The 17,286-nt window shown below is 37.1% G+C and overlaps 2 protein-coding genes and 1 long non-coding RNA gene across 3 annotated transcripts; 2 read left to right on the top strand and 1 right to left on the bottom strand.

The window, feature by feature from the left end:
- Positions 1-1,892: 1,892 nt before the first annotated feature.
- Positions 1,893-5,706, top strand: LOC105961359 (putative alpha,alpha-trehalose-phosphate synthase [UDP-forming] 11). The gene is made up of 3 exons (XM_088825045.1): positions 1,893-4,225; positions 4,308-4,581; positions 5,272-5,706. The coding sequence occupies exons 1-3, from the start codon at positions 2,250-2,252 to the stop codon at positions 5,545-5,547; spliced, it is 2,526 nt and encodes an 841-aa protein (XP_088681171.1). The 5' UTR covers positions 1,893-2,249; the 3' UTR covers positions 5,548-5,706.
- Positions 5,707-6,591: 885 nt separating this feature from the next.
- On the bottom strand, positions 6,592-10,415 carry LOC105961358 (protein SUPPRESSOR OF MAX2 1). Its single transcript, XM_088825044.1, has 3 exons — positions 8,564-10,415; positions 8,198-8,450; positions 6,592-8,090 (listed from the first exon to the last, which is right to left on the bottom strand). The coding sequence occupies exons 1-3, from the start codon at positions 9,766-9,768 to the stop codon at positions 6,753-6,755; spliced, it is 2,796 nt and encodes a 931-aa protein (XP_088681170.1). The 5' UTR covers positions 9,769-10,415; the 3' UTR covers positions 6,592-6,752.
- Positions 10,416-10,812: 397 nt separating this feature from the next.
- On the top strand, positions 10,813-11,906 carry LOC148766750 (uncharacterized). The gene is made up of 2 exons (XR_016034350.1): positions 10,813-11,010; positions 11,637-11,906. It is a non-coding gene; the product is annotated as an uncharacterized LOC148766750 (long non-coding RNA).
- Positions 11,907-17,286: the final 5,380 nt, after the last annotated feature.

The raw sequence follows: 17,286 nt of genomic DNA, 5'->3' as shown, positions 1-17,286 counted from the left end.
GTGAGATGTCGGTCACTGTGGGGGCGCCACCTGGAGCGTGGCACAGTAGTCAAAAGCTTAAAACGGCGCCGTTTGATACGGCAGAAGGGACTCTATTCTTTTGTGCCACATATGGCCCCCTCCCCCTACCATTTAAACGATATCACTACAATTCTTGAAGTGAGATTTTGATTCACAAAAAAGTTAATATCCTAGGTATTTTTAATCTGAATATTCCTTGAAAAATATAAAACAATTTAATATATTTCAATAAATTAGTGGGTTTTCCTAAGTTTTATTTAATTATTCAAACACGAAGCATTCAGAAGAAAAACGAGAGTTTTATGTATGGACTGAAAGTCCGAAAGAGATTTATAAGTTCACTGGCCAGTACGAATCAAATATAAGACCTCTTTAGAAGTTCGTTCGAAAAAAAACTCGTTAATACCAAACTCGCTAAAACGGTTTATCTTAATGTACACTTATTTAGAATGTTTTAATTTTGTACTTTAAATATTTTTATGTGATAACAAACATAATTTTTAAATATGTTAATGAAGCAAAAATGCATTTTAATGTTTTTCACTTTGTAGTTGATGAGTGCAAAAAAATTGATTTAACATTTGACATCATAAAATATCACTAAAAATATTAAATTACCGACTTCTAAAATTCATTCGAAGCGCATTATGCACGATTTATTGTGCTTCTATTAAATATTTTTTTTTGAGGATGTAAACTGCAAAGTGAAAGTAATTATTATTTTTGTTATACAAAATAAATGATTCCTATTTATATATTATTAAGAAAATTACGTATAACGCTCTTGTTTATTATAGGAGGATCATATTACATTTATTACACAATCCGTTAAGATTTGCATAATTTGGATAAGATATTCACTTCTTTTATTATTTGTCAAAAAATAACTTACTCTCTTATTCATACGATATATACCACTAGGGGTGTAAACGAGCCGAGCCGACTCGTGAGCTCGAAGAGCCGGCTCGTAAAAAGCTCGAACTCGAACTCGAGATTTTCGAGCTCGAGCTCGAGCTCGCGAGCTCGAGCTTTCTGATGAGCCGAGCTCGAGCCGGTTTTCAGTTGTTCATGAGCTCGCGAGCCGGCTCGCGAGCCGGATTTATTATTATTTTTTTTTATTTTTTATATGTTATTTTTATTTAAATAATGTATAATAATGTAAAATATTATAGAAATAAATACAAATATTAAAAATATATATAATTACAATTTAGTTTTTATTTTTTATTTTTTTAAATAATTTTTAATAATAAAATAATAATTAAAAAAATATTTAAAAAAAAAAAAAAAAAAAAAAGACAATGGGCTCGAGCTCGAGCTCGAGCTCGAGCTCGAGCCAAAAAAAGAGGAGCTCGCGAGCTCGAGCTCGACAAAATATACTCGAGCTCGAGCTCGAGCCAGCCAAAAGAGGCGAGCTCGGCTCGAGCTCGGCTCGTTTACACCCCTATATACCACATAGCCTACCTAAGATAAACAATTAATTTATTATTAATATATATATATATATATATATATATATATATATATATATATATATATATATATATATATATATATATATATATATTAGAATCGCAATAAATTAATACTTGATTAATTAAATAATAATTCAGAGTAATTCGGTAAAAAAATATTAAATTATTAGTTCGATAATTTAATATTTCCCTAAATTAATAGAATTTGCTATTGCGAACTGTGTTAATTTATAAAGGTCTGGCTATAATTGTGAAATAATAAATACTTCTAATTCCACCTTATCTACTTTTGATTTTGAACCAAAAAAATTATGAATATTATTTATTTAATAAATTAATAAAAAAAAAATCAAATTTCTTCTAGAGTGTGGTGGGGGTGGGGGTGGGTGGAGTCCCATAATAACATAATTGGTAAGTCGGTCCTCTGTTCTTATCCTTATATACAAAATACCACCTTTCATTCAAGAAACATAATTATAATACCATAATCTTCTTCCACATTTCTAAATCTTCTTTTTTACCATTTAAATCTTCCTTCCATCGCCGCATAAATGATAATCCCAGTTCTCCATTTTCCATTTTCCTGCAAACAACACCGCCCTTTCAGTCTTCAACACCCGCCGGTGAATATACAAGATCACAGAATATTCCGGCCGCCGGCGTATTGAGCTCTGCTTTTCCGTTTCGTTTCGTTTCATTCACCCCCCCAAAAAAAAAAATTAAAAAAAGCTGAGATTTTTTTTTATTGTAATTATGCTGTCGAGATCTTGCTTCAATCTGTTGAACCTCGACGACTATTCGACTGATTGGACTCGAATCCCTAGAGTGATTTCCGTACCCGGGATCATATCCGATTTCGACGACGCGACAAACGGCGCCGTTTCGCCGGAAAACGGCGCCGTTTCGTCCGTCAGTTCAGAGAGGAGGATAATCGTGGCCAACCAGCTCCCGCTGAAGGCGTACAGAGATTCATCGTCGGATGTGGAAAAATGGTGCTTCGATTGGGATAAAGAAGCCCTAGTTTTGCAATTGAGGGATGGGTTTCCCGCTGACGTGGAGGTCATCCACGTGGGCTGTCTGTCTGTCGACGTGGATCCACATGAGCAAGATGACGTGGCCCAATTCCTCCTGGAAAAATTCAAATGCGTCCCAACTTTCTTGCCGCCCGATTTAATGAACAGGTACTACCATGGCTTCTGCAAGCATTTCCTCTGGCCAATTTTCCACTACATGCTGCCATTGGCGCCCAACCATGGGGCCCTGTTCGATAAGGACACGTGGCAGGCCTACGTGTCTGCCAACAAGGTTTTCGCAGACAGAGTGATGGAGGTGATCAACCCGGACGAAGATTATGTCTGGGTTCACGATTACCACCTCATGATTCTCCCGACTTTCTTGCGGAAGAGATTCCATCGGATAAAGCTCGGGTTTTTCCTCCACAGCCCGTTTCCTTCGTCGGAGATTTATCGAACTCTGCAAGTAAGAGAGGAGATTTTGAGGGCTCTTTTGAATTGCGATCTGATCGGTTTCCATACATTCGATTACGCTCGGCATTTCTTGTCGTGCTGTAGTCGAATGCTTGGATTGGATTATCAATCCAAGAGAGGGTACATTGGATTGGACTATTACGGAAGAACCGTCGGTATTAAAATCCTCCCCGTTGGTATCCACATGGGCCGAATCGAAGCCGTTATGTCGTTACCCGATACTATAGAGAAGGTTAGGCAGTTGAAGAACGAATATGATGGGAGAATCGTGTTGTTGGGTGTTGATGATTTGGATATGTTTAAAGGGATTGGTTTGAAGTTTATGGCGTTCGATTTGCTTTTAGCTGAAAACCCGGTTTACAGGGGGAAAGTTGTTTTAGTACAGATCATCAATTCGCCGAGGAGTCGAGGGAAAGATATTCAAGAAGTTGAGGATGAGATTAACAGAGTTGCTAGCGAGACGAATCGGAAATACGGTAGTAAAGAATATCAGCCGATTGTGTGCGTAAAGGGTCCGATTTCGTTTCAAGAAAAAGTTGCGTACTACTCGATTTCCGAATGTGCTGTGGTGACACCCGTTCGAGACGGGATGAATTTAGTTCCTTACAAGTACACCGTTTCGAGACAGGGTTGTCTTGACGAAATTGCTAACCCTACACCAAAACCGAAGAAAAGTGTCATTATAGTGTCGGAATTCATCGGTTGTTCTCCGTCTTTAAGTGGGGCCATCCGAGTGAACCCGTGGAATATCAATAGTGTGGCCGACGCGATGATTCTGGGGATCACTATGAAGGATTCCGAGAAAGAATTGAGGCACGAGAAGCACTACAAGTACATTGCGTCGCATGATGTTTCCTATTGGTCGAGAAGTTTCGATCAAGATCTCGAGAGGGCTTGTGCAGAGCATTGTAGGAAGAGGTTTTGGGGGATTGGGTTCGGATTGAATTCGAGGGTTATTGCGTTGGGTCCGAATTTTAGGAAGCTTTCGATGCAGAACGTCGTTTCTGCGTATAACTGCACAAACAGCAGGCTTATACTACTGGACTACGACGGCACCATGACCCCACAGGATAGGGTGGATAAATCACCGGGCCCACAAGTTATTTCGGTCTTGAACAGTTTGTGCAGTGATCCGAAGAATATAGTGTTTATTGTTAGCGGTAGAGGAAAAGTTTCGCTGAGTAAATGGTTTTCTCAGTGCGAAAAACTCGGGCTTTCTGCAGAACATGGTTACTTCACTAGGTAAAAAAAATTAAATCTTTTTCTTTTTTGATGATTATTTGGAACTAAAATGGGATGTACTATGATATTTGTTTTGTACTAGGTGGTCTGAAGATTCGGAATGGGAATCTTGCGATTTGGCGGTGGATTTAGGGTGGAAAAAGATTGCGATTCCGGTAATGGAGCATTACACAGAGGCGACGGATGGTTCTTGTATAGAGGAAAAGGAGAGTGCTGTAGTTTGGCATCATCAAGAAGCGGACCCCGATTTTGGATTGTGGCAGGCGAAGGAGCTTCTTGATCATTTGGAGAGTGTGCTTGCTAACGACCCCGTTTTAGTCAAAAGTGGTCAGCAAATCGTCGAGGTTAAACCGCAGGTAAAATTAACAAATTTCTGTATGAGATACTGTATTTTTTTCCAGAAGTACTAGGGGGCCATGGCCCCCTGTGCAGGTTCTGTTACTGCTTGGGATGTGGTGGAAATTGGAATGGAATTTTCGATTTCTGGCGATTCCTATCCAAAAATTTTCGATTTGTGAACAATATCTTTCATTTCAAATTCCGGTTTCTGAATTTTTTCGGGTATTTTTTTTATTGGAATTGGAAATAATGGGAGATTCCAATTTTGTTTTCGAGTTTCGATCCGATTTCAATTTCTGAAAATAATTGCGAAAATTCCGATTTTGTTGCCCCGGAATTTACACTTATAATATTGAAATAATTACGTAATATTGTATTTTACGTGACTGAAAATTTGGATTTCTACCGAATTCTGCTGATTCTGATCTGAAAATTTTCGATTTTGGAACAAGTCTCTTCACTCCAATTTCCAAGATTTTGATTTTTGATTTTTCCGAATTTTTTTCGGCATGTAATTGGAATTAGTTTTTCGGTTCCCAAAAAAATCGTAATTTTTCCAGAAGTGCTAATTCCGACTCGCCGTCCGATTTCCACCCCTAGCCACTGCAAGGGAGAAAAAAAAATCAAGATTCTTGGAGATATCCAATCAATTTCTTTATTTTTTTTGTTGATTTTATCGAGAACGTTCTTTTTCGTTAATTTTGTAGGGTGTGAGCAAAGGGGTGGTGGTGAAGAATCTAATGGAAAAGATGAAAAACAAAGGGAAGCCGGCGGATTTTGTTCTGTGCATAGGAGACGACAGGTCCGATGAAGACATGTTTGAGGCTATTGCGAGTTCGGTTTCCAACAAGTGGCTGCCTGAAAATGCGGAAGTGTTTGCATGCACGGTTGGTCAGAAACCGAGTATGGCCAAATATTATGTCGACGATACTTCTCAGGTCATTAAATTGCTTCAAGTGCTTTCGAAATCGGTTGCGGTTTGACGGATTTTAATTTTACTTTGATTAGGGGCAATAATGGAACTTTCTTTTTTTCTCCTTTTTTTTAGAGAGAAATTTGAAGTATATTAGTATCAGCTATTGTACAGAAAGATACATTTGGTTTTTTTTCAACTCATTTTATATTATGGATATTCCTGAGGACGTGAAAGTACTATACTACCCTCAATTAAATAAAACCGGCGATTAAAATAAAGAATTCCGCGAAGATCATCTTCTCAAACATTCAAATCGTGTTGAGAGTGTAAAAGGAGGGAACCGGTTGGAACCAATCAAAATAGGCCACATCAACTCCAAAACAATTCAATAACTTATTTTTAAAAAATTAAAAAAAAAAATATATTCCTAGTAAAAGAGCAATGACAAAATGACAAGTGTTGAGATACATTCTTATCTTACTTTGCATAAAATTTAAAATGTGTAAGAAAAGAAAAAAAGAATCAATCACATGGCAGCCTCTACTTTTTGAAGGGTAAAAAGGTCATTTCGCACCTTTTTTTTCTCTTTTTTTAATGAATTGAATATTCCTTACAAGACAATGGCTTTGTTTTGATGTGTCCTTTCGGAGAACTAAATTAGGTTAAAACAACACTTTAACCTCAACTAATATCTTAGATTTTATGCTTGTCTTTATTCATCCTAATATAATAATATTATTTATATATTATAATATACAAAATAAAAATAAAAAATAAAAGAAAAAGTTCATTTTTGACCGGCATTTAGTACGACCATCTCTGCACCTCCACCATCATCCCACTGTCGTGTCACACACCGAATCAAGAAACATTCAACAACACGAATTGACTATACTACCCTCACCTCACTCAGAAAAAAAGGACAACAAATGACAAATACAAATGACGTATTTGATTTGAGAGAACAGGGTCAAAAATGGAAAAAATCGCCATAACTCTTTATTTCATTTGATTATTTATTAATTATTATACTATAATGTAATTAATTATTAATTATACTATAAACTTATAAAGAAAACAAAAACAAATATGAAGTGGGAGCTGTTGAAGATTCGTTAAACTGTCAACATCTCACTCCCAACGGTTCACTTTTTACACCCACACCCATCCAAAAAAATCAATTTCCATCTATACCCAAATAGTTTTCATATTTACACCTAAGCCAACAAAAACAAAAAACATCCATTTTATACCCTCAGGCATCATCAGAACTCACACTAAGATACTACTAGGCAACCAATCACCACTCCCTTTACTCTTCTCCGAATCGGACTCAACCACAATCCGAACAACCGAACTATTCCGATCACTCGATCGAACCGGCAATCGTTGCTTCAGCTGATCAAAGCTCGGACCAAATGACTTTTCTACCCATTCCCCTAATCCAACCCGATCGTGCCACAACCCACCGAGAATCTTCTCGATGACATCATCGTCCACCTCAACTGCAACGTCATCGTCCACCATCGTCGAGAATTTCAACGTGACTGCCTTCTTGATCTCTCGCCTAACAAAGATGGGGTCCACTGGCTTAAAAACTATCGACTCGTCCACACTGTCGACCAAATCGCGCGGTAGACAAGTTATAGGGCCACCGATGACGTCATCACGATCGACAGTGACATCACTCGACTCGTGGGACCCGTCATCTACAGAGAGATTGAGGTCCAATGAAAGGCCGTAATAATCCATTTCTTTACGGCGTTTCGCGCTCTTCTCTCTCACTACCACTCCCAGTTGCCAATTCCCAGTCGTACTTTCTCTAGAAGCTTCCGGGGCATTCCCCGACCAATCTCCGGAGAGGATAAAGATGGCATTTCCAAGATTCACTTCCCTACCGTGAGAATCTTCGAGCCTCCCTTTCTCGATCGCCCGTTTTATGTTACCACGCACCACCACATCCGCTTCATCCACATCTTCGAGCACAATAACCGAAAATGGATTCCTTCGAACGGCCTCTGTAATTCGGTCGATTCCCGTTTTACCCCTAAAGCCCAAATCAAATTCTTCTTCGTCTCTTCGGTCACCAAGACATATAGTTATCGGGTGGGCCCCACATATTTGCTCCGCCAGCACCGAAGCCATCTTCTTCTTCCCTACTCTATCGGGTCCCGCGAATAAAAGCCATATATCAGCCCTCGATTCTCTTCGTTGTTTCCCGTTACCTAATCTGCACCGTGTGATGGCCGAAGCAACTGCAGAGGCTGCTTCGGATTGCCACCACGCTTTCTCCATGAGGCCCTTGAGGAGTTTCTTGTATGTATCGACGTCTAAGAAATCTTTAGCCACATCATCAGTTTCGTTTCTTCCGAGAACTAGATCGGTCCTCACGGGACTCCCGGGGGGCGTATTGGTAATTTTGTTGGTTTTGAGCTGCGGAGATTCTCCTAAGGGCTTATCTGTTTGCAACTTATGGTGAAAGATTGGATTTTTAAGCAAGTTTGGATATTCGATACGGATATTCTGATGAAGATGCAAGCATGTATCCCTCCATTTCTTTTCTAATTCTTGAGCCTTGTGCTTAGAGAGAAGTCCCTGATCTTTCTTCACCTGTAAAAGAACGAAAAAAGAAAAGCAACGAAACATCACGAATTATTCCTTTTTTTTTTTTAAATTAAATTTGGTTGCGACTAATTAGGAAGTCGAACGATGCATACTTGTGATTGATCTGCTATTTTAGCATTTTGCAACCATAGCGGCAGAGATGTTTCTTGTTGAGCTTCGGTAGCTGTGAGTTTTGTCAGGTCGTTATCGTAATTCTGGGAACATTGATTGCAGAAGACGGTTCTTTGAACATGATCCCGATTTTCCGACACACGGCTTGTTAGAGCAGGCAGAGGAGTCGGAAAAGCCGCAAGTGGATTTAATGGCTCCACTAGATTGTTCGAAGAAAATCTCTCATTTCCAAGCCTGCAAAATTCAAGAATCTAAAATACAGTATACGAAAAAAATATGAAGCTCAAACAGTCGTTTAATTTATCCAACGCATATAATTTTTCACAAAAACCGATGCAAAAATATACCTCGGGAACATTCCGGGAAGTGGCGATCTAGAAGCCATAGGCACGGCCTGCAAATCCCAATCGTTTTCCATTGTAGAATGATAAACCTGACACCTCAAATAAGTCTCACATGTTGCGGTTCCAATGCACCATAGTTTATTCTCTCCACCACCACCGCCGCCACCATCTCCGGTGAATCTAGCCAATAACTTAGCCATCTCCACCACTGCCGCCGCCCTCCCCATCTCCGAATCCAACGGCTGCCTTTGTTCCACGAGCCACTTCAAATCACCCAAATCAAGAATCACCCCACCACTCCCAATCATACTTTCAACCACACCTCCCAATTCGTCGATCTTCGATACGATCTCGTTCGATGATAGAAGCCCTAATCTCTCCATCGAAATAACTTGAGCATTCTTGAAAATCCCATCACTTCCGAATTCCCTGTTCTCGATTTTTCTCAGCAATTCTTTCACTACAGCCTCCGGTTCGGTATCGCCCACCAAAACGGGGTTCCGTTTCTTGGTTCGTCTCGACATAATCTCTATCACCTTGTTCACTTCATCACCTCTGTTATGCAGCCGTGGATTCTGATACAGATTACGGTTATTGGTTAACGGAGCGGGTCCCAACGGGCGGGTTATTTGGCCCGGACCGGAGAGCAATTTCGGCCCGAACCCGCGAAAGTTCGGGCTCGCGTGAGGGGTGGAGGTGGTGTTGTTCAGCGATTGCTCGATGGCGGCTTTGACGGCTGGGCTGGAGAAGCTGGCTTCTCTCATTACGCGGCTCACGCTCGGATCGTCGAGTATGGATATAATCAGCTGGTCGAGCTCCACTTTGACGGCGAGCAGCGGCTGCTGTTGCTGCTCGGGGCAGCCGCGCCGTTGGTGGGCCTGAGCCCGTTTCAGAGCCGCCATGAGGGCGTTGGAAATTGGCGGCTCCATCGGCGGCGGCGCGGTGTTCTGGGCGGTGGGGAGCCGTTCGAGAGCCACGCTGAAGCATAGCTCCAAGGCGCGGCACTGGAGCGGGTGGCTGGAATTGGGGTGGGACCGGATGCAGACCTGCCTCAGGTAACCCGACGGGGAGGAGAGGAGGGTCGCCGCCACGTGGAGCGGCGTCGTTTGGCCGTGGTTGCGGCGGCTGGCCTCGGATATTGACTGGTTGAGAACGGCGGCGGCCTCTGGTGTGAGGGTTTGCTGGATAGTGCTGAGTCCTGCTCTCATTTTCTTCTGCTCTCTCTTTTATTACAACAAACAATTGAATCCTAATTCCAGAAGTTTATGTATGTCTGAATCTAAAGATTGGATTTTTATTTTATTTTTTATAAAATTTATTCCAAATTAAAATTAAAAAGCAGACCCAGTAATTCTGAAATCAAACCAAACACTGATTATTGATTCTTGATAGGGATCTTACACACATACCCCTTCTCCCATTACTCTCTCTCTCTCTCTCTAAACTTCCACCCTGCGCACCCACCCCTGTACCCTCATAAAGACGAAAAAGGTAGGAATTTGGTGATGACGATAAAACTTTTTACTTTGTAATTTTTATTTAAATAAAAAAAAAAAGATGAAAATGGAGGTACCAAATTAAATTGTAGAGAAGAAAATGATAATAAAATGCATGTAAAAGCCAAAAGGTGTTAAAAGTAGAACACAGGCAGAGACAGACAGCATGCAGTGTTTGGGGGAATTCCTTTATTATTTTTTATTTATTTATGTATTTGGTAGAGAGAGAGAGAGAGAGAGGAGAGAGAAAAGGAGAGAGAGAGAGGATGAAGAAGGAGGAGGAATTTATTGAAAATAGGGACATGAAAGTATTTTCAGGTGCAAGAATTTCTGGAGAGAAATATTCATTCTTTATTGGTACACTAACTAAACCGTACTTCACCTGTTTTTTTATTAGGGCTTTGCTAATTATTATTATTATTATTATTATTATTATTATTATTATTATTATTATTATTATTATTATTATTATTATTATTATTATTATTATTTTATTTTATTTTATTTTTTTATCAAGAGAATAGGGTATTGATTTTTCTTAGGGGAAACTACAGATAAATCCCTAATTCAAAACTCAAAACACAGATCAGTCCCTAGGTAGTTTCCCCAAGCAATTCAGTCCCTACTCACGCGCCTAACATGCAGATCAGTCCCTAATAAAATGTGCAAATACTAAAATACCCTTTACTTTATATTAATTTTACATAACTTCTTTTCAACTTCCAACGCGCCGTTTGTATTACACGCTCTTTGCGAGTTTATACCAATTTTCAGACCAAGAAGAAACAGAGAAGAAACGAAGAACAAAGAAACGAAGAACAAAGAAACAACAAAGAACGAAGAAATTACGAAGCACGAAGAATCAACAAAACGCAGAAAAATAATAAAGCGAAAGGAAAAATAAAAATAAACAAACCCATTTATAGACAATGGTGAAGCATGGTAAACAACAAGGTTTGATTTTTTTTTTTTTTTTTCATTTTATTGGAAACAGACCCATTTGGGTGTTGCTTGAGCTTGCAAAAGGTTAATTTGTTATAGAATTGCATGATTTTGAACATATCCACTCATGGGTATTATGCCTCGACTTTATTCGGTGTTTCCCCTAATCATTAAATCGGTTCCAATATCTGTTGTTCTGTTGTTTGGGTTTGCAAAGATCATTTATTCGTTGTCGAATTTCATGATTTTGTAATAGTTTTCTCTTGGGTATTATTCTTATGATATGGGAAAGAGGCTTATTGTATTTTTCGTACTGGTTCTATAGTATGTGTCATGCGCAGTAATGGTATTAATAGTGCATTTAGATGGTATTGACACAGGGTACTTGAAGTATAATGTTTGGTGGTTCTGTAGTATAAGTCATATGCCACAATGGTATTGCTAGTGCTGTTGAGTGATATTGCTAGTGCATTCGAATAGTATAATGTTTGATTGTAGTGTAGTATGTGTCATATGCAACAATGGTATTGCTAGTGCATTTGGATGGTATTGAACGAAATTACTGGAAGTACTAGTAGTTGAACTTTATAGTACGTTGTATTTGTTATAATTGTAGTTTTATGTGTATGTAATTGCAGGAATTGATGTAAAAGAAGATTGCAGTAAGCTATCAATAGGCTGCAGGTGCTCACCGATCGCTTTTCAAATAGATGAATGTGTTTTTTGTGCCATAAACAATCTGTCCTTTTGTTGTAGAGCTAATAATACTATTGATTAGCTCTACTCGTACTTTTCCATTGTATACATTGTACTATATGTTTCGATGAAATGTACTTACCTTTTGAACACATGGTACTTTATTTTGCGATTAATTAGTTTGTATAAAGAATATAAGCGTACCATAAAAATGAGCAACAAATACTTTCTAGTCTATTCGAAGATACTTTGTCAACACTAGACTTGTACTTACTTGATGAACAAAGCGTACTTCACATGTGTATTCACGAAAAACTTACCATAATTGATGTTGATCGACTCCCACATTGTTCCTATTCATTCTTAATAGTCTTAAACTGAAGAGTTGTGTCTTAAAATGCGATCATATGGATGCATTGGCCCAACAATAATATATAGAGTGTAACAATACTATATGAATGGCAAACATATACTTTATCAGTGAACAAAGCGTACTATAGTCACGAATCACTTGTACTTCACATGTGTATTCATTGTACTTACTTGATGAACAAAGCGTACCATATTTTTTGATGAATTGAATTGTACCAATTTCATTGGCGCTTTAATGATCAATAAGTACGGGAGATGCATAAATTATGTTTTAGATGATTATTTTAAGGGAGGTGAGCATTATTGTTGCGTTTGGAATACAAGATCCCATAAATATGTTGAATTTCATACATGATACTCATATACTATACAATATATTCATACAAGTCTATAATGCTCAAGTATAAAACTAATATTTTCCTCAATTGTTACCATAATCGATATTGATCAACTCCCACACTGTCTCCATTCATTCTTAATAGTCTTAAACTGAAGAGTTGTGTCTTAAAATGCGATCATATGGATGCATTGGCCCGGAAATAATATATAGAGTGTAACAATACTATATGAATGACAAACATATACTTTATCAGTGAACAAAGCGTACTATAGTCACGAATCACTTGTACTTCACATGTGCATTCATTGTACTTACTTGATGAACAAAGGGTACCATATTTTTTGATGAATTGAATTGTACCAATTTCATTGACGCTTTAATGATCAATAAGTACGGGAGATGCATAAATTATGTTTTAGATGATTATTTTAAGGGAGGTGAGCATTATTGTTGCGTTTGGAATACAAGATCCCATAAATATGTTGAATTTCATACATGATACTCATATACTATACAATATATTCATACAAGCCTACAATGCTCAAGTGTAAAACTAATATTTTCCTCAATTGTTACCATAATCGATATTGATCAACTCCCACATTGTCTCCATTCATTCTTAATAGTCTTAAACTGAAGAGTTGTGTCTTCAAATGCGATCATATGGATGCATTGGCCCGACAATAATATATAGAGTGTAACAATACTATATGAATGACAAACATATACTTTATCAGTGAACAAAGCGTACTATAGTCACGAATCACTTGTACTTCACATGTGTACAAAGCGTACTATATTCACGAATAACCCTAACTTTACCAGCTTATACATTGTACTCTTATGTTCACTAATTAAACAACAGTACATAGGTTTTACATAGCATGTAGACTGCAAATATTACTAGATTCAACACTATCAAACTATGAACTACTCCACCTTCAGAATTGCAATTCTTCACTTCACTTTCTCGATGGACTTGGTGCATCGACGCACTTGTAGCTTCATTTTCTTCACGATTTGAGTTGGAAAAAGTTTGCCCAACTTCAAATGGTTCACACCAATGGGAGTAACCATGGTGTGGGCAACAGTAAAACCCGAACTGCACTTGTGAATGAATTCTTTTTGTCTTTCTACGTCCTGGTCGAGTTCTCAATCAGCTGCATTAACAAAGACATCGGGCGGAGCATTACACGCATCGTACAAGTCAAAGTCCTCATCAAACGAGGGAATTGGGTTAATCGTGAATTGATATACCTGCTTGTACGTATCCGAATAATGGTTACGTACTGTCTTCCCCATTATATTATACTATGTTTTCCCACCAACAGTACCAAATTTACCTATCACCCATACTATTCAGATGAAGGTTACGTACTATCTTCCCCATTATATGATACTATGTTTTCCCACCAACAGTACCAAATTTACCAATCACGCATACTATACGAACAACGATTACGTACTGTAAGTACCATACGTCCATACCATATTTATATTAGCATGATACTATTACGTGCCATATTTTATACTATGTATCACAATAATTAACGACCATAAAGAAATGCATTTCAGCAGTACAGAAAAATATGGAGACCTACCAGCCATCGGTGCGAACCCTCTTTCCACGCGAATTAGCTTCATCTTTGCGGATCACGACAATGTCGACCACACTCATCTTCATTATCAGATGCTTATATCGACAACTTCCAAGAATCACAGTGGGTACATCATTAGATACATCATTTGTAGCCATTGTGGGGTGGGTGGGTTTTACAATGATATTTTCTTTGGAAAAAGAGGAAACCAGAGGAGAGAAAGAGAGAAGAAATAGAGAAGAAAGAGAGCAGATAGAAATGAAGAAAGAGAAGAAAGAAAGAGAAGATGAAGAGAGAGAAAATGAAGAGAGAGAAAATGAGGAGAGAGAAAAGGGTGAGAGTGAAAAAGAAGAGAGAGAATATAATAAAATATATAAAATTCACATTAGGGACTGATCTGCATGTCAGACGCGTGAATAGGGACTGAATTGCTTAGAGAAACTACCTAGGGACTGATCTGTGTTTTGAGTTTTGGATTAGGGATTTATCTGTAGTTTCCCCTTTTTCTTAAATAAATAATAACAGAAAGAGAAAAAAAGAAAGATAAATGAACCTTTATAAACCAGATGAGGAGAATCATGAGTTGGTCAGTCAAGTGTTTGACAATTAATATAGGGGTGATATTAATTTGAATTTTTATATAATATTTATATTTTTTCATTTAATAAAATTGAGGCTGATATAATTATGCATATTTTGTATATTTTCATCCTTTCAATATAACCGAGGCTAATGTTCCGAGCAATCAGGGATGGCCATGGGTGGGTACGAAGTTGATTTTCCGCACCCGTTCCGGGAGTGATTTTATTAAACCAACCCCGCCCCCTTATCCACCCCCTTCACCTATATAATTTCTTTTTTATATTTAGAAATTAATATTTTGTAATATAAAAAATATATAAATGGGTTGGATATTCGCCATGAACTTGCTCCGGGTGCATTTTTTAAATCCGCACCCGTCTCATTAACTAACGTAGCAGGAATTACCCGATAAATTCAGAACGAAATGACTCGTAACAGGTGGGACGGGTTAAATTGTCATCCCTAATGAATAAAATTGGGCCAAATATTCAAACTTAATTAGAAGGTTCTTCTAACATGGTCAAGAAAAAGGATTAGAACAAAATTTGGGCTTCTATTGGAAAAGTTTAAATGGGCCCCAACATTTACATAGTCTTTCATAATTGCACGAAATTAGGGAAAGTGGTGGCTTTTTTTAGGATACTTTTAATTTTTAATTTTATTATTAATATATTTTTTTTAATTAATGGCAAAAGAAATTCATCATCATAAAAATGTTTTCTCCTTTTTAGCTTTTAGCAGACGCACGCTTTCACTTGCCTTTTACGCGTTTTTTCAAGCCTACTTTTTTCCTAACTTTTCACCACCCCTCTATTTAATTGAATTTCTTACACCTAAATAGATTTAAATAACTTTTTATTTAATTTATTTAATAGATAAATAATGACAAAAAAGAAAACAAGAAACAGAGGAAAAAACTTTTCTTGGACTCAGGTGGATTCTTTTTCTTTATGGGTTAGTGTGTTTGGTTTAGTTTGTTTTACTATAATAATTAGGCTAAATTACGCAACCTTCTTGAAATATGATTAAATTACGAAAATACCCTTTTTGTTTGGGTAGTCACAATCATCTATTAGTAATGCATTACCCTACGAAAAAAATCCCATAAATGTGGACATGTAAAGCAATACATTGGTAAGGGGTGATTGTAATTACCTAACATGAGGGGTTTTTTCGTAATTTGATCTTACATCGGGGGTTGACCGTGATGTGCCGTGTTATAAATTATGAACTTTTATTTTCTTTCAAGTAAAATTTCATTTTAAAATTATTTATTAAAAAAAACATAATCAATTAAATGCACTATTTTTTTTCCAAAGATGCAATAGTATCAATTTATAAAGAGGTGGTTCCTACATGCTCGAGGGAAATTTTTCCCTCCACTAAATTCTTATGCCCCTCTAATAATAGATATATAAATGATTAAAAGTGTGCCCTTTAGCTTGAAGCAAAGATTGCAAAATAAAACCACTATTGGAAAGAAAAACATTTCAATTAAAAAAAAATCACAATTCAAATTCAAATTTGTGATCAATGGTTTCATGACCCAATAAAAAGCTTCTCTCAAATAATCACTTTTATGCATGTACCAATATCTACTTAATCATGCCATGGAAATCAATACTTCAAGCAAACACATAATAACAATTTACTCACATGTTTGGTGGGGATAACAATTTACCCGTAGCTTGTTTGTTTAATAAAATGGTAATTTAGTCAATTCGTTCATTCTGTTATAACAGTTTATAACGGGCTATTAGTTTTAGGGGTATTTGTAATTACAAATACCACATGAATTTATAAGTTATTGATCACAACCTTTATACATGTAATATCTATCATATGTAATAATTCAAGAACCATCCACCCAAAACACACACTCACACGCACACACATAAAGTTTGGAGTCAAATAATAGATGCCAAAACATTAGTTAGCAACAATTTGATATCCACTTCAACTTTTTAAGTTCCTTTGAAAAAAATGAAACAAATAAATTCAAAAAATAAAATTTTATTACTAAATAAAAAGGTGATTATTTTCTCCACTAATGGCGTGCTATTTGGTAAATTATTAAGCACTAGTCCAATATACTTTACACACAAGCATCCAACTTTAGTTGACATAGGAAACAAGAAAAGCTTCATGAGTACTACTTACTCCTTTGGATGAACTATCTTTTTGAGATTAGACAATTAATTAAGACACACTTTATTTGTTGTGCAAATTGATTAGCATTTATCTAAAAAGGTACTTAAATTTTGTTTTTAAAAGTTAAGACAAATCTTTTGTGGGGACATTGCTTCTTTGAAAAACAAACAAGATTGATTTAGTTAGTGGTACTTAAAAGTAATATATAGTGGTGGATCATATTATATATACTCATATTATATTATAGGGTAACTTACAACCACCTTTTATGTATGGTTAAATTACGAAAAAAACTCCTCCTGTTTGGATAACTACATCTACGTTTAATTATAAATTTTCTTGCATCTCTACTCTTATGTTGTCCAATTCAACATAATCATATCTAGATTCCGTTGAATATTCTCTAGTTTGTACTCGTTTGGTGCAAAATCACAGTTTCTAATGCACCACAATCTGATATATACAAGCCAAAAAACACATCTTATGATATTTAGCTTCAAAATGTGGAACTCGAATGGGATAAAACGAGTCCAAAATTGAGAATATTCC

Source organism: Erythranthe guttata, chromosome 11 (assembly GCF_056151865.1).
Source record: "Erythranthe guttata isolate IM_541 chromosome 11, IM_541, whole genome shotgun sequence".
NCBI classification, from domain to species: Eukaryota; Viridiplantae; Streptophyta; class Magnoliopsida; order Lamiales; family Phrymaceae; genus Erythranthe; species Erythranthe guttata.
This window is presented reverse-complemented; position numbering and strand designations above follow the sequence as displayed.